The sequence below is a fragment of the Ranitomeya imitator genome, chromosome 8 (genome assembly GCF_032444005.1).
Source record: "Ranitomeya imitator isolate aRanImi1 chromosome 8, aRanImi1.pri, whole genome shotgun sequence".
In the NCBI taxonomy this organism is placed as follows: Eukaryota; Metazoa; Chordata; class Amphibia; order Anura; family Dendrobatidae; genus Ranitomeya; species Ranitomeya imitator.
Genome location: NC_091289.1, coordinates 160,849,785 through 160,875,594, shown reverse-complemented (window position 1 = coordinate 160,875,594; position 25,810 = coordinate 160,849,785). Strand labels below are relative to the sequence as shown.

The 25,810-nt window shown below is 44.9% G+C and overlaps 1 protein-coding gene across 1 annotated transcript in view; it reads right to left on the bottom strand.

Moving 5' to 3' along the window:
- The window catches only part of PALMD (palmdelphin), a 69,377-nt gene that overhangs the window by 27,499 nt on the left and 16,068 nt on the right, over positions 1-25,810 (bottom strand). The window contains exons 2-3 of the mRNA XM_069737695.1: positions 10,063-10,143; positions 7,426-7,556 (exon numbers count right to left, since the gene is read on the bottom strand). Of these exons, the coding sequence (XP_069593796.1) occupies positions 7,426-7,556; positions 10,063-10,143 (212 nt within the window). The remainder of the gene's footprint in view (positions 1-7,425; positions 7,557-10,062; positions 10,144-25,810) is intronic.

The following is a 25,810-nucleotide window of genomic DNA, read 5'->3' as shown; positions in this document are numbered from 1 at the left end:
AGCTGAGAGAGAAAAAGGGCGGGAAGCAAAGGCAGAAGCTGCTGTGATATCTTAAAGAGAGACTGTGTGTGGATTTACTGCAAGTGTTTTTGGAGGAAAAGAAGCTTTTGAGAGACTTTTTGTTGCTAACGTTCCCCTGGAGAAGAACTAACCTTTTGTTTAACTCTGTGAGAGACTTGTGAGGCTAACGTTTCCTGGAGAGGAGTTAACCCTTTATTTAACAAAAGACTGAGACTTTACTAAGAACCCAGTACGTATTTGGAAGTCTGTGGATTCCCTGTGCATTGAGTGGAGAAACAAGTCTGGACAGACTGCTGATACAGAGACGGACGGATTGTCGTGGAAGCATTCCTAGGAGCTACAGAAGCAGAGACTACATCGTGAGACCACTAACTAAGTCCCCGGCGTTTGGGCTCGGCATCGGCCGACAAGACAAGAGGAGCTTGCTGTAACTTATTGGCGCTGAAGATATGAACTGGCTACAGCCTCTGCGGATTCCTGCCTGAGAGGAAATCCATCTCAGGATACGGTACCATAGTTATAGATACCCGGGTATCTCTGCTCAGAGTGTTAAATTGTTACTTTAGAGGTGTATCTTATATTAGAGTTGTGTAAGTTATACTCAATGTGCCATTCCAGGGGCTCCCTTAATAACACTACATTCAATTTACACTTGTTCCTGTTTTTAGTTGCCTGTTAGGTAAATTTCTTACTAGTCTGTTGTAGTACACAGTTCTCAGGAGACCTTTGAGTGGCACAGTGATTTCAGCTGCTGCTGAATTAGTGTATCTTTGGGGTGCATCTGCCTTAATATTCTCCATATTACCTTGATTAATTTGCCTTTGAGTAAATACCGTTGGAGATTTCTGCCTTGGTCTTGGTTTGTGACTCACTGGATCTTATTCGGACCTCTGGTCATTACATTTTTGGCGTAGTCGGCAGGATCCAGTGTTTGTCATGGACGAGGGCGAGGGTGGAAATGACCCCGCTGTATCCGCATCCTCCTCGGGGGTTGGGGTTCCCCTGGCAGCCGCGGCGACTTCGGGAGGGTATGTGCCTGTAGGAGCTTTACTTCAGCACATGCCGAAATACGATGGGCGCAATATGGCGTTGCAAGATTGGGCTGAGAGAATCCGGAGTATTCTGCGCATGTGTAATTTGACCCCCGCGTTACGCGCTGAGGTGGCATTAAATGCACTGGAGGGTGATATTAGGCGTATGGTGATGGTGCGCCCAGAATCAGAGAGGGATACATTAGAAAAGATTTTGGAACTGTTAGAGGGGAGTTTGGGGGGCCGAGCGCGCGTGGCCCAGCTTCGGTCCCTATTCTTTAATCGTCCCCAGAGAGAGTGTGAGTCCCTGATGCAGTACTCTAATATTTTGCAAGAGATGTTGAATGAGATGCAGCGACTAGACCCGGGGGCCATGGGGGCATTCCGGGGGGTAGACCGCTTGCTCCGGGACCAATTAATCACCGGTGTAGCCAATAGATTTCTCCGGGACAAACTGTTGGAAATGGCCCGGGTTGCACCAGAGTTATCTTTCTGGCAGATTTACCGAGCTGCAGTGGAAAGGGAAGAGAAATCGGCCTATGTTCCCGAGGGGTCAGTGAACAGTGCCCAGCTGGAGGAAGGTGGTTCATCAGGGTCGGGGGGAGAGGGGCTGGTAAGCGTGGTACAAGCTCTGCGTGCTGAGGTGAAGGAGTTGAAGCTGAAATTGTCTCAACTGACAGTTGATCCCGCCTCTACCCCCTCGCGGGAACCTCCTGCCTCACCCCCTGGAACGGTGACCCCGCAAATGGCCAGGTCGTCCTATCAGAATGAGTCAAGCCCTCGCCCACGAGGAACAATCACCTGCTGGAAGTGTGGCCGCCAGGGACACATCTCGCGTTACTGCCGGGCGCTTACAGCCCCAGAAACCCCGTCGCCGGCTTTAAACTTCCGGCCGCTGCCATGAGAGGGCAAGCAGCAGCGGCCCCACCCACACAAAGCCCTCGACGGAATGAACAAGATTTGTTTGCATGTAGTCCAGTGATAGAAGCAGAGTTTGAAGGGCGGAAGATGAGGTGCTTGGTTGACACGGGATCCGAATGTACTATAATGCCTCTAGAAGTATATGAGAGATACTTCAGTCGACTAGTGATTCCAGAGGATGGCCGAGTGATACGACTGACCGCCGCAAATAATGGTCAATTGTCAGTAAAAGGGATCGTGTGGATGCAACTAAAAATGTTTGGTCAAGAGCTGGGGCAGAAAGGGGTAGTACTGGTGGATCACCCCCCTAGAAGAGGGATGGAAGTGACGCTCGGAATGAACGTGCTGCGAGATTTGAATCACCAGATGTATGCCAGTGAAGGACCCCGATACTGGGCCCGTGCGACAAGACACCGACCCACACAGAGAATTCTACACCGTCTAGTGCTGAGTTGCGACTTGCTGAAAAGTGCGGTCCCAGGTGGCCGGGTGGGCCGGGTCCGAGTGACTTCGAGGGCCCCGATCCTGCTGGGACCCAGACAAGAGGAACTCTTAATGCTGCCTGTGGGAGCTGCACAGAGATTGAATGGGCTTGAAGTGCTACTTGAGCCCGCCCGAGAGGGTTCCTCATTTGCCAAGGTACATGTGGCCCGTTCTTTGGCGATTGTGAAGAATGGACGAGTACCGGTCCGATGCATCAATGTTTTAGATGAAGCTGTTGCAATTCCCGCTGGGACCATACTGGCTGAACTGTTCGTACCGGCAGAGAAGGTGCCGGAAAATGCAGGGTTCGAATTGCGACCAGACCAACAGTCATCCTGGACATTCGCGGTCGAGGTAGGCCGGACTGAACCTCCTACGGAGGAATGGAATGTTCATGTGATCATGGAGCAGATGGGAGTGGATCGGGAGAAGCTGACCCCCGTGCAGTTGGAGCAGTTGGAGAGAGTTTTGTGGGAACATCAAGAGACCTTTTCCCGACATGGAGAGGACTTCGGGTGTACCCAGATGATTGAGCATGAGATTCCAACGGGGGATACTCCACCCATTAGAGAAAGATATCGCCAAATTCCTCCGGCGCTCTATCAAGAGGTGAAGAGCATGGTGGCCAGTATGCTGGACAACCAAGTGATCCGAGAGAGCCGGAGTCCCTGGGCGGCCCCTGTAGTCTTGGTCCGCAAGAAGGATGGGACACTCCGATTTTGTGTGGACTATCGGAAATTGAATGCCCACACCGTACGGGACGCATATCCTTTACCCCGTATTGAAGAATCCCTGTCGGCCCTGGGTCGGGCCAAGTATTTCTCAACGTTGGATTTGGCAAGCGGGTACTGGCAGGTCCCAATGGCTGAAAAAGATCGGGCCAAGACGGCGTTTGTATTGCCAATGGGGCTCTTTGAGTTCAACCGGATGCCCTTTGGCCTCGATACCGCCCCGGGAACCTTCCAACGCCTGATGGAACATTGCTTGGGCGATCTAAATTTTGAATCAGTCCTGATATATTTGGACGACATTGTGGTGTTCGGAACCTCATTTGAAGATCATCTGGAGAAGCTGCGTCAAGTTCTCCGGCGGCTCAAGAGCTACGGCCTGAAAATAAAGCCAAAAAAATGTCAGCTGTTACGAAACCAGATTGAATATTTGGGGCATCTGGTGACCCCGGACGGGGTACTACCTTTAGCCAGTAAGATTAAGGCGGTACAAGAGTGGCCACCTCCTTGTGACCTGCGAGAAGTGCGGGCCTTCCTGGGCCTAGCAGGATACTATCGGCGGTTTGTGCCTAAATTCTCACAAGTGGTGAGTCCCTTGAATGAACTTTTGAGAGGGACAGCGCTGGGTCCTCGAAATCGCCCCATTCCATGGGGGCCCCTACAGAAAAAGGCATTTGATGGAGTGAAAACCGCCCTAACGAGTGCCCCATTGCTGGCCTACGCCCGGTTTGACACCCCTTTTTTGTTGTATACCGATGGTAGTCTTCATGGGTTGGGGGCAGTACTAGCACAGGTGCAGGACGGCCGAGAGCGAGTGATTTCTTATGGCAGCAGATCTTTAAGAGACTCCGAGCGAAATCCGGCTAACTACAGCTCATTCCGGCTGGAATTGCTGGCCCTGGTGTGGGCAATGACAGAACGCTTCGCCGAGTATCTAACAGGAGCTGAGGTGCTAGTCATGACAGATAACAACCCGCTAGCTCATTTAGAGAATGCAAAACTGGGGGCGTTGGAGCAGCGGTGGGTCGCCAGACTGGCCAAGTTCAATTACCGCATTAAATTTCGCTCTGGTCGAGAGAACGGCAATGCAGATGCATTGTCAAGAGTGCCCCTTGGGTCATCCGGGGAAGATGTTGATGAACAACTTGAGGATACTGAAACTCCAGCTTTGGGGCAAATACCTATCTTCCAAAGTGTGGTACACTCAAGGGGGGTGGCCACCGGGATGCCCTGTGTCCTGGGTAAAACACCCTCAGATTGGACAAGAGTCCAGGATGAGTGTCCGGACGTTGCACTTGTGCGCCGTTGGGTACAAAACAAGGCCTGGCCCAGTGCAGAGGACAAGGCTCAGTTGTCCATGGAAGGAATGAAACTCCTTCGACAATGGGATAAATTGTGTGTGGAACAAGGTCTTTTGTATCGTAAGGTGTACCTGCCATCGGAGCTGCAGCATCGGTACCAACTGATAATTCCTGTGGGGATGGGGCCGGTGGTCGCTCGTGAGGCGCATGAGAAGGGGGCCCATTTTGGAAGTGAAAAGACACTTCAGTGGTTGCAGCGAGTCCTCTACTGCCCTGAGTTGGGAGGGATGGTGGCCGACGCGTGTCGGCAGTGCCGAATTTGTGGGCTCAACAAAAGCCCTGAGCAGCGGGCTCCCACACAGTCTATTAAGACTTCAGCTCCACTGGAACTACTCATGATTGACTACGTGTTGATAGGGTACTCTACATCAGGGTACTCCTACTGCCTGGTGATGACAGATCACTTTACCAAGTATGCTGTAGCGGTGCCGACAAGAGATCAGACGGCCAAGTCGGCGGCTGAGGCAGTGTGCCGACATTTCTTCCAAGTGTTCGGGTGTCCGCAGAGAATACATTCAGATCAAGGGGCCTGCTTTCAGGGAACGCTGATGAAAGAGTTGCACCAGCTCTATGGTATCGAGCAGTCGAGAACAACGCCTTACCACCCTCAGGGTAACGGGGCGTGTGAGCGTTTTAATCGGACCCTGTTGCAAATGTTGAGGTCCTTAGAGAGTCAGCAACAGACATGCTGGCCTGAGTATCTCCCCGAATTGATGTGGGCTTACAATAACAGGGTGCACAGTACTACTGGTTACTCACCACACATGTTGATGTTTGGTAGACCTGGCCGAGACATTGAGGATTTGAGCATGCCAGATCCCTCCTCCGCCCCCCTTCGGACTGCATCCGAGTGGGTACGAGAGCATCGGCGGCGGTTGAGGGTGGTGCATCAGGTGGTGGGTGACCGCCTTCGCCAGGTGGTCCATAAGGACACGCGACCTGTACAAACAGAGCTGTTCTCTCCGGGAGACAGAGTGTTGGTGAGGACAAAACGACGGTCAGGAAAGCTGAGTGACCGATGGGAGGCGATACCGTATCTGATAAAAAAACAGGTGAACCCTGAGATTCCAGTGTACGAGGTCGAACCGGTGGGGACAGGGGGGCCAACCCGTAATTTGCATCGTAACATGTTACAGCGGTGCTGGTTTGAAGATTCGGCGCCTACCCCCCTAGAGCCAGAGGCCATGTTTCAAGGGGCGGAAGCTCTGAATGATCTTGAGTTTGATGGTGTGCTTACTCCTGCGCCTGCTTATTTGCCCCCTGTGACCGATCTGGCCTCGGGTGATGAGAATGTTGGGGATATGGAGGATGTTGTTGAGGAGAGTGCATCAGGTCAACTGCTTGGTCCTGACGCTGTATCACAGGACATCGAGCCGCAGGAGGAGACAACTCCACTTACGCCCACTAACACGACCATGGAAGAGACTCTAGCTCCCTCTAAGGTCGCACCTGTTGATGTAGGACTCAGGAGAACTACACGATCTACGGCAGGAATACCGCCTCAGCGATATGCTCAAGATGAATTTGAGTGGGAAGGTATGTCGAGGACGCCAACCTCTAGTGGGGTGGCATGTAAGAGGGTGAACTGTAGTCCCACTGAGAGGGCACTAGGACCCTGTGGTTTTTGCCTATTGCAGAAGAGAACAGACCGTGCAAAACTCCCAGAGACAGTGTGTGCTGCTGGGTGGGGTCTGGTGTCTCGGGTGTAAAGTGAAACTAGGAAGTGAGAGCTGAGAGAGAAAAAGGGCGGGAAGCAAAGGCAGAAGCTGCTGTGATATCTTAAAGAGAGACTGTGTGTGGATTTACTGCAAGTGTTTTTGGAGGAAAAGAAGCTTTTGAGAGACTTTTTGTTGCTAACGTTCCCCTGGAGAAGAACTAACCTTTTGTTTAACTCTGTGAGAGACTTGTGAGGCTAACGTTTCCTGGAGAGGAGTTAACCCTTTATTTAACAAAAGACTGAGACTTTACTAAGAACCCAGTACGTATTTGGAAGTCTGTGGATTCCCTGTGCATTGAGTGGAGAACCAAGTCTGGACAGACTGCTGATACAGAGACGGACGGATTGTCGTGGAAGCATTCCTAGGAGCTACAGAAGCAGAGACAACATCGTGAGACCACTAACTAAGTCCCCGGCGTTTGGGCTCGGCATCGGCCGACAAGACAAGAGGAGTTTGCTGTAACTTATTGGCGCTGAAGATATGAAATGGCTGCAGCCTGTGCGGATTCCTGCCTGAGAGGAAATCCATCTCAGGATACGGTACCATAGTTATAGATACCCGGGTATCTCTGCTCAGAGTGTTAGATTGTTACTTTAGAGGTGTATCTTATATTAGAGTTGTGTAAGTTATACTCAATGTGCCATTCCAGGGGCTCCCTTAATAACACTACATTCAATTTACACTTGTTCCTGTTTTTAGTTGCCTGTTAGGTAAATTTCTTACTAGTCTGTTGTAGTACACAGTTCTCAGGAGACCTTTGAGTGGCACAGTGATTTCAGCTGCTGCTGAATTAGTGTATCTTTGGGGTGCATCTGCCTTAATATTCTCCATATTACCTTGATTAATTTGCCTTTGAGTAAATACCGTTGGAGATTTCTGCCTTGGTCTTGGTTTGTGACTCACTGGATCTTATTCGGACCTCTGGTCATTACATGCGCACTGCAGTACTTTACTATTCCCTCAACAGGGCAGACAAAGTACGCCTGCGCCGGAGCCATAGCGTGAAGACCTGAAGAGGACGTCATCGTAAGAAGATGGGAGGCTCCGGACCGCAACGCCCACCGCAGCGGGACCGCTGTAGATAAGCCCCTGATGCCGGAGGGCTTAGCTCATCTTCGATTTTGGGGGTGACAGGTTCCCTTTAACAAAAAACATCACTAACCTTCCAATGTTATGTTCCAGAAGTTTGATGCATTTTTGGTCTTCTTGGTTTTGTTTGATCATCTCTTCCTGTTCCGTGTGTGTCATAGAATTTAGTCCATCTAACAACCATTTTTCGCGCAAGGCTTTTTTCTAGAATTTGTAAAAAAAATATTTTTTAGCACAGATTAGATAGATAGATAGATAGATAGATAGATAGATAGATAGATAGATAATCCGTATACTGGATTTCATTTCTAGGGTACAAAAAGAACCCAGTGGTACAGCCTTTCTCAAGACTCGGCCAGATGCCTTGAACTTATACCCTTTTTATATTGCGCGTTAATACAGGGCTAGCAACCAGCTATTAAGAGGTCTCCAGTTAGATAATTTTGTGAGAAGCTTCAACAGAATAGCAGATCTGGATGTGCATATACTTGCATGGGGGTAAAAGGAGAAAAATAAATATTGTAAGTCGGAGATATGATGATACGGTTAGTCACACGGGGGCTTGGATGCAATTGTGTGGCAAGTGTGCCTGATACGGATATACCAAATAGGGTTAAAGTGGATGCAAGTACACCACCTATATAGGAGAGGGGCAGATGGTCTCAGGGTCCTATGGATATAATCCTGCTGGCAATCATGGGTTCTGACTGTCACTAATGGAGGAAGGAAGGCACTGGATGTGGCTCGCGATCATCTCCCAGAATTGAATGTTGCTCTCAAGGTAAGAAATGTTGGGGATCGCTGCTTTAAAGGGTTTACATCATGAAAAAAAACACTTTTAGACCGGGGTCACACTTAAGTGTTCATTGCGAGTATCTCGCACGAGTCTCTCACATCAATATCCCGCAGTGGCATCGGCACTCGGGACCGAAGCGTTCAGCTGCACAAAAATATATGCAGCCGCACACTCCAGTCTCGAGTTCCGGCGGCAGTGCCGGGTATTGATGTGAGAGACTCGCGCGAGTTTCTTGCATTGTACACGTAAGTGTGACCCCGGCCTTATGCAGAGTTCACACGAGTGTGTAAATCTCAGTCCCGTTTTGTTTGCAATTGTAAACCTGACTATGTACAGCTCCAGCTTCATAATACAATGTCACTTGTGCATTTCCTTTGATCTGAGCTCTGACATTCTGTAACCTCTACGGTAAATATCATCATTTCACTTTAAGATAAGCATGCTGTCCACATACTTGTGAGCTCTTTACAAATATAGATTACAGGTCTTTCCCGAGGATTAGATTACTGTACATACAGAAGACATATTGGATTTATTCTGTTCAGTAGAACATTGTGAACAGAGGAGTGAATGCCATGTCCCCGACTGTGACCATAAATATCCCACTAGAGCAGAAAGGCATTCTTTCTGTTAAAAATATATTCTCTCTGAAGAGCGTGCACAAGGTAAATAAAGTGAGATGAAACTTCATTCCAGAGAACAAAGCCTCATTCCTGAGCAACGCACATTGCCAGCATGAGTAGTTTTGGCCAAGCTCGTACCTTAGGTCGGTTTCACACTGCAATGTTCGGGGTTGAGTGTGCACCCACCGCGATGTTATGTCAGCCAGGCTACGCCTTGCGCAAGCGTGTACTACGGAGGACAGAGAATGAACTTCAATCCAATATTTCGGCCAGCATGCAGCCAGCGGGTAAGGAAAGGGTGAATCAAACACCCAAAAACTCTGCCCATATGACCCAAAACTGGTCTCGCCAAATTCAGGTGACAGGTTCCCTTTAAAATGCAATTCTTTGGCCATAATGATCAAGGGTATGTGTGGAGAAAAAAGGGCACAGAATTTCAGGAAAATAACATCTTGCCTACCATTAAGCATGGGGGTGGATCAATCATGCTTTCAGGCAGTGTTGCAGCCAATGGCATGGGGAATATTTCACAGGTAGAGGGAAAAATGGATTCAATTAAATATCATCAAATTCTTTATGCAAATATAACACCATCTGTTAAAAAGCTGAAGGTGAAGAGGATAGCTTCTACAAATGGGTAATGCTCCTGAACACACATCAAAATCCACAATAGACGACCTCAAAAGGCACAAGCTGAAGGTTTTACAATGACCCTCACAGTCCCCTGATCTGACTATCATCGAAAATCGGTGGCTAGACCTCAAAGTAACAGAGGATGCAAGACGACCCAGGAATCTCACAGAACTGGAAGAATTTTTCTCACAGAACTGGAAGAATTTTTCAAGGAAGAATGCATGAAAATCTTTCAAACAAGGGTTGAAAGACTCTTGTCTGGCTACAAAAAGCATTTACAAGCTATGATACTTTCAAAAGGGGGTGCTACTAGGTACTAACCATGAAGATTGCCCAAACTTTTGCATCTGCCCATTTTCCTTTTTGTAATTTTTTAAAATGTAAGAGATGAAAATATATATATATATTTTTGCATAAAATACAAAGGAAATGTGTTATCTTAACTTTAGGCCTTTTAGAGAACATTTCATCTTCAACTTGATTAACTGTTCACAAAAACAAAACAGTAATGTTGACCACGGGTGCCCCCATTTTTATATGCCACTGTATATTGCAGTCATATTATATGGCACTGTGTATTTACAATTGCTCATTGGTTAATGAATTAGGTTCCAAAAGGTATGTAGGTATCAAACTTTTCTAGGTTTTTTTTTTGTACCTGTAAGTGATGTAGCTTTAATTTTTCCTCCTCAATTTTAAGGCGTCTTTGAGCAATTTCCTCTTGTAGCTTCCGCTTATCCTGGGGAAAAAATGAAAACCATTAATTTAACCTAAAAATAAAAGTATACTGTGCCTGGCATACAGCTTAAAGGGTTGTTTGGCAAAACTGGCAATACACATCATATATACGCAGAAGCACTCACTCGGCAGACAGCTCCAATGTTCTCTATGAGAAAGCTGCCGCCCGGAGGGGGCATGGCCTGGACATGGCACTGGAAGGACACTCGCACACAGAGCTCTCTATTCAGACCGTGTTCCTGGGGGAATTATAAGCCTCCAACATGCTGTCCATTATGGGAAAGACAGATGATATTAGAGTTCAATCCCCCACCTCGGTCAGCACATCTCATATGCAGTATTGATCAGAAAGATCCTCTTCCCGCACAGCAGCCAGCGCCATTACTGCTTCACCTCAGCGTGGAACTGCTTCACCTCAGCGTGGAACAAGAAGCAGTCTTAACCCTCATGATGCCAGAGAGCTCAAGTCTGTAAGTCCTGCACCAACTTCTCCTCTGTTAGAGCTCATTCTCACATGCGAGAAACTCAGATGAGTCTCGCACGTCAATACCTGGCACTGCACCCGGCACTCTTATCGGAGCGTGTGGTCGCGTAATAATACATGCAGCCGCACGCTCTGCTCCTGAGTGCCGGGTACTGACATGCGAGACTCATCCGAGTTTCTCGTATGTGAGTATGAGCCCTTAAAGTTGTCCTTCACTGAAGCCCACATACTCAGCAGCGTTTGCTTTACAGAGGAATTTAACCCCTCAACCACAAGGGATTCTGATATGGGGAATGCCATCATTGATTTGAAACATCATATTGCATCTATCCCTACGAAACCTGAAATGGAGCAATTTATGCAAAGGCTGGGGAGCATGTACAAAACTGAAATACATTCCCTCATTTCTAGCTTGTCACAGCTTCCTGACTAGGGACAGAGATTAGAGGACAATGTCATACAAGTTGTGGCCATCATAATGCTCATAAACAAACACTGGATCTACACAGCCAGCAAATAAATATTTTAATATGGTTGATGACTATGGCAATCGCCGCAACAGTATCCTGATAAGAGGTATACCTGAAAAAATCAATGTACAAGTGATTATGCCAACACTGTGGACATCATTCAAGAATATCCTTAGTGAAGATCTACAGGGCGAACCGGACACTAGGCCCTCATAGCCCAGATCTTGAGCGTCCAAGGGCATTATCCGTCACATACATTTTTTTTTTCAAGGTAAAAGAGGCCATTATGATGAAATCAAGGGAGTTGAGCTGTGTTGATGTTAATGGAAAATGCCTACAATTGCTCACAAATTTATCCCAAATGACACTTGCTAAAAGAAGGATATTGAAACGACTTGAAGCAATCCAACATAGAGAAAAAAGCAGCAGAACTCCGTTTATCGTGTCATAGAAACACAAGTCCTTTATTTAAGAAAGTTTTTCATGGACAAGGTTTTTGAGGGCAAGACGAATGCAGTGTTAAACGCAAAACGGCCGTAGTCCTGTTCTTTTGCCTGCTTATCTGTATGCGTCTTGCCCTCAAAAACCTTGTCCATGAAAAACTTTCTTAAATAAAGGACTTAGGTTTCAATGACACGATAAACTGAGTGCTGCTGCTTTTTTCTCTATGTTGGATTGCTTCACGTGTGTTCTTCCCAAGCAAGCACCTTCATCACCGTGATTTCACCTAGAATTGTGTCGCTCACTCAGAATCAACCCACTCTACCAGTAAGTAAACTGTTTCTTAGTGCCATTCTATTTTTTTCTTTTGTTGGTTTGCGTATTGAAACGACTACTTGATGCCTTCCGGAAAAATGGTCTGGTGTACTCCGGGAGGAGGGTGTACCCATTCAAGCTGCATGTCCGGAAAAAGGGACCATTGCATACTTTGAAAGATCCAAGCGACATGAGACCATTCTGTGATGCCCTGGACATCTCCAAAATCCATATATCTGACTGGCCACCTGCTCTACCATTACCAGAGTTCCAGCATGTCGCAGAAGGTATTCAATGATTCAGGTAGACTGTGATGCATCTAGATGGAAAGGAACCTGTCAATCATATGCAAAAGTTTTCAATAATATCTCAGACGACTCCCTCTTTGCCCCCCAATCACTTAAGGCTCACATAACTTATCAAAGCTCAAAAAGGAACCAAATGTCTGCCCTAATTGTCATCCAATATTATTAATGTAGATGTCAAAATATTCTCTAAAATAATTGCAACACAGCTCTTCCAGTATGTACCCTCTTTAAAGGGTAGAAAAGCTTGTGACAATACAAATAAAACATTGTTAATTTCACATGCAAAAAAAACAGGGGATTCCAACGTGCTTGTTTCTGTAGACACTGAAAAATCTTTCCACACTATGACAAATTGGGTTGGGACCTTTCTTGCTATATAGAATTTTAAACCTTATACACTGACCCTAAAGTGAGATTTAGGGTAAATGGCCTTGTATCTGACACCTTTTCTATTAAAAATGGGACGTGGCAAGGGTGTCCCTTATCACGTCTCTTATGTACATTGGTGATGGAACATTTAGAGGTAGCATTAAGTAAAAATCCACATATTAGTGGAGTTACTATAGGCTCACATCACTATAAACTAGCTCTATATGTAGAGGACTTGTTGCTCTATGCTACAATGCCAATTATCTAATTTCCCTCTACAATAATGGAATTCAAAGAATTTGGGCATATAAGCAATTTTTCAGTCAACTACTCTAAAGCAGAAGCTATGAACAGAACTTTTAACGCTGAACTGACACAAGCACTAATTTCTCACTTTCCCTTTTAGTGGCAGACACACACCTGACAAGTACCTGAGTGCACAAATTCCAGGGAACTTGGTTGATCTGCATCATTTAAATTATATCCCGATCCTTGAACAAAATCTAATGAATAACTTGAAACCCTTGTCCTGGTTTAGTTGTATTAATGTGATCAAAATGAACATTTTGCCAAAACCTCTATATATATTCCAGACCGTTCCGATTTGTGTTCCTCACACCTTTTTCTCCCATCTCAACAAGGCTATTAGTGAGTTTGCATGGGGAACGTCGAGGCCTAGGATATGTTTTAAAATAAATGAAGGAAAGAGGGGGAAGGAGATTTTCAGCTCCAGGGCCGGCGTTTGGGGCAGGCAGATCAGGCAGCTGCCTAGGGTCTCTGCACCGCCAAGGGCCCCCAACCAGCTGCGTACTGCCAGGTGCATCGCTAGGAACTTTGATTTGATGCCAAGGCCTGGATCAAAGTGCAGTGAGTGGCTCGTATTTCCGCTCCAGTGTCCATACGTGCACACGTCCCTGCCTGCTTAGCTCCTCCTCCAGGCCAGGATAGCTTCCTGCTCTGTGCTCCTGCTTCTGAATCTCAGATGGAAGTCAGCGCACGCTGTGGCCTGAGTTCCACCATCCGTCAGGCTCCTGCAGCTTCTCACTGACTCCGCACTCCATAGAGCAGGTGAGCCCCTTCAAGAAATAGTTTTATGTCCCAGAGCAGCACTAATAGGTCAGAAATCAGTGATTTACTTATTGTGGTCCCGGAGCTCCGTGCAGATCGCTGCAGGATCAAGATTCACAGCCACATACAGCAGCGATCAGCATCGGCTCTGACCACAGTCACTACATCACTGCAGGGCGACTGCCTGTCACTACTGTCTGGATGGCACAAGACAGGAAATTTTGTTTGCTGAATCAGTGTATTCATTTTATAGAAATACCGTAAATGAATTCCCATGTGAAATAATAAGGGTGAACCATACACATATAGAACAGGTGAGCATAGTAAAAACACCGCTTTCAAAACACCCATTTTTTAGGCTATGTGCAGGCGATGCGGAAATGGCAGCACTTTGGACACAGTGGACATGTGCTGCGTCCAAAGTGTTGCCATCTATTGATCACAGGTGATTCCACATGTGTTCACTGAACCGTGAGGAATCACCGTGCCCAATACATTGCATGGTGATACTTATCTTGTGGCGACTGAGCGTCTCCGCAAGATAAATAGACATGCTGCGGTCTGGAAAGACGCACCACATGTCCGTCTCCACGGGTGAGCCGCGGGTGTCAGTGTACACATAGTGGGCATGAGATTTCTAGAAATCTGGCCGCTGCAGGTCGGACGCTACACAAGTACGCAGCATCCAGAGTTTACTGACTGTGGACGCATACCCTTAGAGCTTTTGCTGTTTTCCTCACCCCCACTCCCCCCACAGTATTCATATTGTCTACAGTACATGTTTAAAAAGCGGAAAAAGCAGCAAAAAAAAACTATGTTGCAACATTTGCAGCTTTTTTTTTTTTTCTTTTTAAACTTTTTGGGTATGTGCACACCATGCGGATTTTGCTGCGGATCCGCAGCGTTTCTGCAGCTGCGGATCCGCAGCAGTTTCCCATGAGTTTACAGTTCAATGTAAGCCTATGGGAAACCAAAAACGCTGTGCACATGCTGCGGACAAAAAACACGTGAAAACGCAGCAGTTTACATTCCGCAGCATGTCACTTCTTTCTGCAGATTCCACAGCAGTTTTACAACTGCCCCTATGGAAAACCACAGTTGTAAAACCGCAGTGAAAACCGCAGAAAAAACGCGGCAAATCCGCGATAAATCCGCAGCGGTTTTCCACTGCTGATTTATCAAATCCGCTGAAATCCGCTGCAGAAAAATCCACAGTGGACCTAGAATACGTGTGCACATAGCCTTTCATTGCTTTCTATGGGTGAAAAAAATGCTGAAAGAAGTGACCTGCTTTTCAAGTTTTTGCTTGTGCAAATGCAACTTCTTATTTGCAGAAGAAAAAGCTGCAAAAATTCTGCATCTGAACACAGCCAAAAGCTGCTTTTCAAAGCACCAGTAAAACATATGAGATTTCCGAAATCTCCTGCACGCGCTTGATTTTTTTCCAACTGAATTTCAGAACTGTAGCACTTTTTAAACCTGCAGCGTGTTTCACCCATAGAAAGCAATGAAAGAATTAAAGAAAAGCTGCAGATATCGCAACGGCATTTTAGCTGCATTTTTTGTAAGTGGTTTTGGTGAATTAAACTATTAGGTCTCGCTCACACATGTTCGTTATTTCTCATCAGTAATTTACCTCAGTATTTGTAAGCCAAAATCAGGAGTGGAACAATCAGAGGAAAAGCATAATAGAAACATATGCACCACTTCTGTATTTATCACCCACTCCTGGTTTTGGCTTACAGATAGTGAGGTAAAAAAACTCAACAAATACTGAGTGTGTGAATGTGGCCTTTAACATCCGCACTTAAAAAAAAAAAAAACTGAAAAAAGTGTAAAGGACACCAGAAAACAAGCTGAAAAACAGGTGTTTTGAATGCAAAATTTTTACTGCCAAAAGAATAGGTTTTGGCTAATAAAAAAAACGTTGCATGTGAACATAATCTTACTCTGAAACGCTATGGCTATCTGTGGTGTTACATAGGACTGCAGGTGACATCTACATTATCTGTACTCAGAGAGGTATCACTGTGTTATCTGCAGTGTTAAAAAAAATTAGGAGAGGGTTGGGGCGCAACTTTTTGTCTTGGGCCCCCAATCTTTTCTGACCCTAGCAACGCCCCTGCATACTGCTAATAGTGGCAGACCAACTGTATCAGAATCCTGCTCATGTAATGTAACTAGTGATGAGCGAATATACTCGTTACTCGAGATTTCTTTAGCACGCTCGAGGGTCCTCCGAGTATTTTTTAGTGATCGGAGATTTACCGTATTTTTTCTGCATGATTTACATCTGTTAGCCAGCATAAGTACATGTGGGGGTTGCCTGGTTGCTAGGGAATCCCCACATGTACTTATGCTGGCTAACAGATGTAAATCATACAGCTGCGGCGATGAAAACTAAATCTCCGAGCACTAAAAAATACTCGGAGGACCCCCGAGCGTGCTCGAGAAATCTCGAGTAACGAGTATATTCACTCATCACTAAATGTAACCTAAATGTTTGTGTGATTTTGCAATGTCAGAATTTGGGGCCCAACTTTAAACTTTTGCCTAGGGCCCCACTTTGTCTAAAACCGGCCCTGGTCAGCTCACTCGTAATGAATGCACCTTGCTCAGCAGGCCGCTCGCACAGAGTGGTTTCAGTTTGGGACGTCAATCATGAATGGAAAAAAAAAAGGGAATCCTTCGGCGATGAAACCAGTAGAAACAGATATAAAAATGGAGATGCTTTATTGAACTATACAAGGACATAAAAACTGGATATCACCCCACAACTGGATGGACAAACCGACGCGTTTCAGTAAACAGCTTTAATCATGGTAACAAGGATTGATTAAGCCCTATTTATTAGAAATACTAATAGATGGGTAATTCCCAAATGGAGTGTGACTTACAGTGAGAAAAAAAGGATCCTTGGCACCTGGATGGCGTCCTCCCCAACGCACGTTTCGTTTCGCATGTTGGGGAGGATGCCATCCAGGTGCCAGGGGTCCTTTTTTGTCACTGTAAGTCACCCTCCATTTGGGAATTACCCATTATTAGTATTTTTGTATACATGAACACAATCTTTACCCTTTGCTACATTTGTTACTTTGTTCACACACAATTCTTGTCACAGTTAGTGCTTTGATATTTATTTGTACACCTCTTTACATTTACCATGTACCCACATTTATTTTCACTCCAGGTTCTCATTGCACAAGCACTTTACTTATTTTATTATTTATACTCTGTAGTGTTGTTTATTCTTTTTTACTGTTTGCGCCGTGCATATCACCCTGGCACTTTTACCCTGTTCCACTGGTTTTTACACTCCTGAGTGTGCGTCCCTGTTCGTATGTAACTTTACCCTATTATAATCATTGACATTTTTTTTTCTGTTATTGTACCCGTTTTCTATAATAAATTGTATATTTTCATCATCAGACTTTATGGTCGGCTTTCTTTTGCAGCTTTTTGTTTCACCTGAATTAAACAGTTGCAATCACAGTCAGCTTCTATCATAGCAGTTTAACATTTAGATCTTGCTGGCAATCATTACCGTGGCACTGAAGAGGTTGGAACTGAGGGAAAGTATCCCTGCTGACTCCCATCTTTTGCCCCGCAGCAGGATTAAAGGTTGGCCTTGTCTGTACTTCATAGGAAAATGGTCATTTTAAAATACACTGCAATATTACAATAGTGCAACGTTTTGTACGAGTGATCAAAAGATCAAGTTCCCTAGATAAATCAGTAAAAAAGAAAAATATTCTTAAAAGAATAAGTAAATTATATACAAACACACATAGTGGGTGAAATAAGTATTGAACACGTCACCAATGTTGTAAGTAAACATTTCTAAAGGTGCTATTGACAAGAAATTCTCACCAGATGTCGCATACCCATGAAGCCTGCCAGTGCAATATGCTGAAAAACAGCCCCACACTATGATGTTCCCACCTCCAAACTTCACTGCTGTATGGCGTTTTAACATGGTGTGTATTATGGCATCCAAAGAGTTTAATTTAGGCCTCATCTGACCAGACTATATTCTCCCAGAATTTCACAGGCTTGTCTAAATGTTGTTGAGCAAACTTTAAACGTGCTTTTACATGCTTTTTTTCTCAACAATGGAGTCTTGTGTCAGTTGACTGCATTACTTGCTGTTTTTTTTTTTAAACTTTGAAACAATCGTACCTGCTGATTTCAGGTCTTTCTGTAGCTCTTCACAGGTGATCCTTGTCTCATGGAGAAATCTTCAGAGAGAGGAAGAGTGAAAAGAATCAGAAATCTTGCGAGAAGCACCAAGTCGTGGCCAGTTTATGGTGAAATTATATTCTTTACACTTATGGCCTCAATAGTGCTCACTGGAACCTTCAGTAGTTCAGTAGAAATTCTTCTGTCAATGCCATCAGTATGTTTTGCACCAATAAGGTGGTGAAGGTCTTGAGACAGCTCACTGGTTTTTCCCATGAGATCTTTCTTGTGTGGCACATTGGTAATGAGATCCCTTTTTATAGACCATCAGTTGTACCAGCTGATATTATTTTTCACTAAGTGGCAGGATTGCTTTCTAATTACTGACAAATTTCAGCCGGTGTTGGGACTTTCCATGGCTTTTTGCACATCTCGTTCTTCATGTGTTCACTACTTTTTCCCCGTGTAATTTCTCATTATTACATATAACTTAATTTATGGACATCTATGGTTTGAGTTTTTGCTTGTGTGGATCGGATGAGTTGTTACTGACATCTTGGGAGAATTTCATGTCAATAGCCCCTATCTATATATATAATTGTCTAAGGGTTTTTCCGTCTGTATGTCTGTCTGTCTGTCCAGGAAATCCCGCGTCTCTGATTGGTCGAGGCCTGTCGGCCTCGACCAATCAGCGATGGGCACAGTATCGACGTAGAAATCCCACGTCACTGACGGCACAGCGACCGGCACAGCGACGATGATGTCATAAAGGACGTAGACATCCCACGTCTCTGATTCAGCGACGGGCACAGTATCGACGTAGATGTCATAATGGTTGCCATGGCGACAATGATGTCCTAAAGGTTGCCTCGACCAATCAGCGACGGGCACAGTCTGCCGCGAATTCTGGAATCATCATTGTCCATATGTTACGGGGACATGCTTATTCTAGAATACCCGATACGTTAGAATCGGGCCACAATCTAGTAGAAATATATTTACTTAGAAAATCGGTGACGTGTTCAATACTTATTTCACACACTGTATGCATGTACATGCATACACAAAATTCGTCTAAGAATATATATTTTTTGGCATATTCAACATTTTTAATATTCTCAAAAAAATGTACGGTATATTCTATAATATATTAATTTTACTTAATTTTTCGCTCCTTTAAATTTTTATTGAATTCTTTAGCAGTCTTGAATCTGAAATAGATAGTGTATATAATATATATACTGTATTTATCTATCTAAGGATCAAGCTCGCTAGAGAGATCAGTAAAAATGTAAAGGAGAAGATTACAAAAAAAAAGTAAAATGAATATAATATACACTAGATTGTGGCCCGATTCTAACGCATCGGGTATTCTAGAATATGCATGTCCCCGTAGTATATGGACAATGATGATTCCAGAATTCACGGCAGACTGCCCGTCGCTGATTGGTCGAGGCAACCTTTATGACATCATCGTCGCCATGGCAACCATTATGACATCATCATCGCCATGGCAACCATTATGACATCTTTGTCGCTGTGCCCGTCACTGATTGGTCGAGGCAACCATTATGACATCATCGTCGCCATGGCAACCATTATGCCATCATCGTCGCCATGCCCATTGCTGATTGGTCGAGGCCTGGGAGCCTCGACCAATCAGTGACATGGGATTTCTACGTCGATACCGTGCCCATCGCTGATTGGTCGAGGCCGCCAGGCCTCGACCAATCAGAGACGCGGGATTTCCAGGACAGACAGACAGACAGACGGAAAAACCCTTAGACAATTATATATATAGATTCTTATTTTATTTAAAAGAATATTAATGTTAAATATGTAAAGAATAAAAAGATTAGAATTTTTTATATATATTTTCACAAAATCTATTGATAAAAATGTTCTTGTTTACATTTCTATTGATTTCTCTAAGGGACTTGAACTTCCGATGAGTTGATCCATTGACCCCCCTTTCCTTGGAATATAAATAAAACACAAACAAAACAAACATTTCCCATTGGTGGTCCAAACTAATAAAATAATATTAATCCATTAAGGTGAATGCTGAAGAAAAAACAAACAAACATGAAATTGCAGAATTGCAATTTCTTACTCCCCAAAAGAAAACAAAGATCTGAGGGTCATATGGACCCAAAAATGGTAATAATAACAACTATAGCTCGGACTGCAAATAACAAGCCTTGATACAACTCTTATCATTTGGAAAATGAAAAAATAGACAGTGGGACTTTTGCCCAAGGGTCCACATAAACCTGGAGGCGGTGAATGAGCCCCACCACTTCTCTTACTACATTTCACATCATAGTTATGAAAGTTGTAGACATCAGTAACAAAGAGTCTCCAGTTCGTGAAAGTTATTCCATCCCTCCCCCCCCAACAAAGACAAATGTGAAGCTCAGCTGTCAAATGTGGTCATCGCAAACCTGACATTTGGGTCAGGAAAAGGGTTAAATATAGATGAAGAAACCATCTGACTCAACAGTGGGTATCTAGGAAGAAGTAACTGGTAATTCTAGTTTCTGCTGGTAACGCAGCTGCTGTGCACGGTGCCAAAGCCAACAGGACGATTTTCCAGAGTCTCACCCACAAGAACGAGTGATGTAACAGCCGCGTTATACACACACGGGTGCAGTGTGCTCGAAACAACCACATGACAAATCCATGGTAACCCCGTCTGTGTGTGCGTGTTTGGGCGGGATATTGAGACATGCATACTTTACCCTTACAATAACATCTCAGTGTCCCAGCTTCACATGAGCGCAGGTGTTATAGTCCAGCACTTTTTTATTTTTACCGATTCGGATTTTTTTTTTAAGATTTATTTTCATATTTACTAAATTCCAAATAACACACCAAAAGAACTACCTTCACACAAGGCCAGTAAAATATAAATAAACTTTATTATCAACAGAAAAAGTAATAAATATTAATGGGTATACACCTAAGCACAGGAAAAGATGGTGGGCAACCCAGGTTAGGGCTCCATAAGTAGTGGTATCATAATACAGCCTAAGAAATGCATATAACCATTGTGCAAATGACCATGTGCAAATATGCAAATATTAATGAAAAAATAAATAATACCAGTGTATAAATATAACAATATAATGATATAGTTACCAAATGGAGCACTCCTGGGGACCCACCACACCCGACCTGCTTTTCGCATCCCCAGACGAAGCATTTCGGTGCGAAACGCGCGTCGGGTGTGGTGGGTCCCCAGGAGCGCTCCATTTGGTGACAATGATGTCACATGCAGGTATAATACACCGGTGATGTCATAGTGATGTGAAAGCAGTGCGCCTTAGATCTGAATGATATTGGCCCCCTTAGAGCTGCCCTTAGAGCTGCCACGTGTGATACCCTGATAGTTAATCCCAGGCCTTGATGACTTACATGATAGAGTTTCACAATAAATTGCAAGTTGGAAAACTTATTGCTGACAATTAAATGGATGATTCCAGGAGATGGTGTCTGGTTGTGTTGGCACCGTAGACACAATTCTCATCACTGTCACATGTATGCGGAACCTTTGCTTTTCTTTTTTTTTCTTTGCCTAGAATTACCGTATATAGTCACATCTCCCAGTTCGGATGAGAAGGTCTTTTCTAAACTTATGGACCATTGTTATACTGGTGTCAGGTCTGCAACATTATCTCAGCTGCAGCCCTATAACCTGACACCGCCGGCCAATCACAGGGTATCTACAGGCTCCGAGCGTCTAGTTTACAGTCGTACAATGTGACGAACATCATGTGGGTGCTAACGTCTTCTGGCCTAGAATGAAAGCGCTGATAAATAATGAAGACCTGAGCACCGTGTACTCAGTAACTGATCCATACAAGCGCCACCTGCTCACAGACAAGGTAAAGTCTGGGGACAAGTGATTTATCCTGGACACATCAGTGCTCAGTTTCCCATAAGAATCTCCCCTTCTGCTCTATTCACAAGCGTATGTGTCACCAGTCAGTGTCGAAAAAATGAGTATGAGCTGTGCTATTTTTTTTTATAAAATAACAAACAACATAAAAGAAAAGCAACCATCCTCACTGAAGTCAACAACGTCCATCAGCCGTCGATGGTGTCCCATTTGCTACAAGAATTAATGTCTATAGCCAAACAGCTACTTTAAAGGGAATAAGTCACCAAGTTTTTGCTACCTCACCTGAGAGCAGCATGATGAACGGGCAGAGATCCTGAAACCAACAATGTATCACTTAGTTTACTGGGTGCAGTAGTTGGGACACAATCAGTTTTTAGATGTCACATGTAGCAGAGCTGAGAAAGCTAGACCCACCCTCACCAGGCTCACTATGTACGTAGTCTATAGACAATGAGCTGCTTATCACAGGACGGGGGCGGAGTTATACTAGCAGTTGTATGCACAACATACCTGACGATAATAATCTCCTAGCGATAAAACCTTTATTATAAGTAAACAATAGCATGCAGCTTGATAAGTGACACATCATTGAATTCAGTGTTTTAATCCCTAGCGCATGATATCCTCATATTACATGGCAAAAACCCGTTGACAGATTTCCTTTAAAGAATGACTATAATTTCACAATTAATTATAGAGACTGTAAAATTCAGACAATTGCACTAGAAAATGCGACCGAGGATGCACATTAAGGTAAAATGTATTGTGGCACAGAGACATGCTGGGTCCGTTAACTGTAATACACTCCTCCAGCCACTCAGAAGCTAGCAGCAGACATAGCAGGAACATCATGCACTGCCCATACCAGCAGGATCATCATGCACTGCCCATACCAGCAGGAACATCATGCACTGCCCATACCAGCAGGATCATCAAGCACTGCCCATACCAGCAGGATCATCATGCACTGCCCATACCAGCAGGAACATCATGCACTGCCCATACCAGCAGGATCATCATGCACTGCCCATACCAGCAGGATCATCAAGCACTGCCCATACCAGCAGGAACACCAAGCACTGCTCATACCAGCAGGAACACCATGCACTGCCCATACCAGCAGGAACATCATGCACTGCCCATACCAGCAGGATCATCATGCACTGTCCATACCAGCAGGAACACCATGCACTGCCCATACCAGCAGGAACATCATGCACTGCCCATACCAGCAGGAACATCATGCACTGCCCATACCAGCAGGATCATCATGCACTGTCCATACCAGCAGGATCATCAAGCACTGCCCATACCAGCAGGAACATCATGCACTGCCCATACCAGCAGGATCATCAAGCACTGCCCATACCAGCAGGAACACCAAGCACTGCCCATACCAGCAGGAACACCAAGCACTGCTCATACCAGCAGGAACACCATGCACTGCCCATACCAGCAGGAACACCATGCACTGCCCATACCAGCAGGAACATCATGCACTGCCCATACCAGCAGGAACATCAAGCACTGCCCATACCAGCAGGAACATCATGCACTGCCCATACCAGCAGGATCATCATGCACTGCCCATACCAGCAGGAACATCATGCACTGCCCATCCAGCAGGAACATCATGCACTGCCCATACCAGCAGGATCATCATGCACTGCCCATACCAGCAGGATCATCATGCACTGCCCATACCAGCAGGAACATCATGCACTGCCCATACCAGCAGGAACATCAAGCACTGCCCATACCAGCAGGAACATCATGCACTGCCCATACCAGCAGGATCATCATGCACTGCCCATACCAGCAGGAACATCATGCACTGCCCATCCAGCAGGAACATCATGCACTGCCCATACCAGCAGGATCATCATGCACTGCCCATACCAGCAGGATCATCATGCACTGCCCATACCAGCAGGAACATCATGCACTGCCCATACCAGCAGGAACATCATGCACTGCCCATACCAGCAGGAACATCATGCACTGCCCATACCAGCAGGAACATCATGCACTGCCCATACCAGCAGGATCATCATGCACTGCCCATACCAGCAGGAACATCAAGCACTGCCCATACCAGCAGGATCATCATGCACTGCCCATACCAGCAGGATCATCATGCACTGCCCATACCAGCAGGATCATCATGCACTGCCCATACCAGCAGGATCATCATGCACTGCCCATACCAGCACACTGAACTCAGCAGCCGGTTGCTGCACTGGCTATAGAAAAGGACACGCACTGGAGAAGAATGGAAAAACCTGAGGATGGGGGCATTATACCAGGATGGGGTCATTATTCCAGAAAACGGACAAAACCTCAGAACTCAAGTTAAATTGCTATAAATAAGTGGGGTTGAGGTTGCAGTTTGGACACTCGGTCTCAAAAAGGTTCACCATCACTGTTCTAGAGAAATCAATGCAGGTCCCGGACCCCTACTAATTGGCAACATTTTGCAGTTATTAAATATATTATACATTATTATTTTTTTATTATAAATGTGAAACGCTAGTTATCTTTTAAGCTACAGTCTGCCTTCAAGTAAACTCCCACATCATCACTTCCAGGACTCCTTGCTCTTACTTACATTGACGATGGCTCTTAATGACATTTGCTTTATGTTTGAGGTTGTTGTCCTGCTGCAGAATATGTTTAGGCCGATTCGGACGCCTCCCTGATGGTATTGCGTGATGCATCTGCCTTTATTTCTCAGCATTAAGGGCACCATTAATACAAATCCCCAACTTAATTTGCCAAATTGCAGCCCCAAACTTGCAAGGACCCTCCACGCTGTATCATTGTTGCCTGAAGACGCTCATTATTGAACAAACTGCCTTCCATTACACCCAAATATTTCACATTTGGACTTAGTCGAGAGCACCTGCTCACATTATTTTGTGCCATAGTTCCTAGTTGTGTCGCTTGGTCTTATTTCCACGAGGAAAGTTTGATTTTTGGCAGCAATTCTTCCATGAAAACCGCTTCTGGTCAGACTTCTCCAGACAGAAGTTGGGTGTAACAGGGTCCTACTGGTTTCTGCCAGTTCTGAGCTGGTGGCACTGCTGGACACCTTGTGATTTTGAAAGGAAGTAACATGATGTGTCTCATCTGCTGCGCTGTGATTCTTTAGCCGACAACTCCATCTATGGTCCTCACCATTGCCCGTTTCGTTGTGCCTTCAATGCTGAGAAAATGCGGCAGGTACTCATCCATCATGCATTATCTTCGGGAACGTGTCCAATGGGCTCCAAATTTATTCTCCAGCAGGACAACGAACCCAAACATACATCCAATGTCACTGAGAAAGATCTTCAGTGTAAAGAACAAAGAGTCCTGGAAGTGATATGGCCTCACAGAACCATGATCTCATCATCAATGAGTCTGCCTAAGATTATATGAAAAGATAGAAGGACTTGTGCTATCCTACATCCACAGAAGATCTGTGGTTAGTTCTCTAAGATGTTTGGAACAACCTCCCTGCCGAATTCCTACAAAAACTGTATACAAGTATACCGAGAAGAAGTGATGCAGTTTTGAAGGCAAAGGGCGACTACACCAAATATTGATGTGATTTAGGTTTCTCGCTTGTTTATTCGCTTTTTTTTTTTTTTTAAAGCATTTTTATTTTTCAGCATTTTTTTAAAGCTTGCCTAAAATTTCTGCACAGTGCTGTACAATTAGCACAAAAAGCTGATTTAAACAATAGGTCATTTTCGTTTAAAATCTATAAAATATCCTCCCATCTCCAGACTCCCACAACCACCGCTCCAAACTGTGCACAATCTAAGTCTTCTGCATACTATAAGTAAGGGAAAAATCAGGCGATAATGAACAGATATGGGGCATTCAATCTTTTACCATGTACAATATAATTTTGGCCTCGAATAATGATTATACCCTAGTGGTCAGACTGCTAGTGGGTATTTCTTTGGTGTCTGGAGTTTTTTTTTTTTTTACGGATTTTTGAAATTCTTTGATATATTGTAGCAGAAGAGGAAACAACATACCGTATATAGAGAGTATCTGCAGTGACAGCCCGTCCTACACAGTCATCCTCATCCTGCTGAGTTTTAGGACGCACTGTTCGAGCTGTATATTATGTCACTACT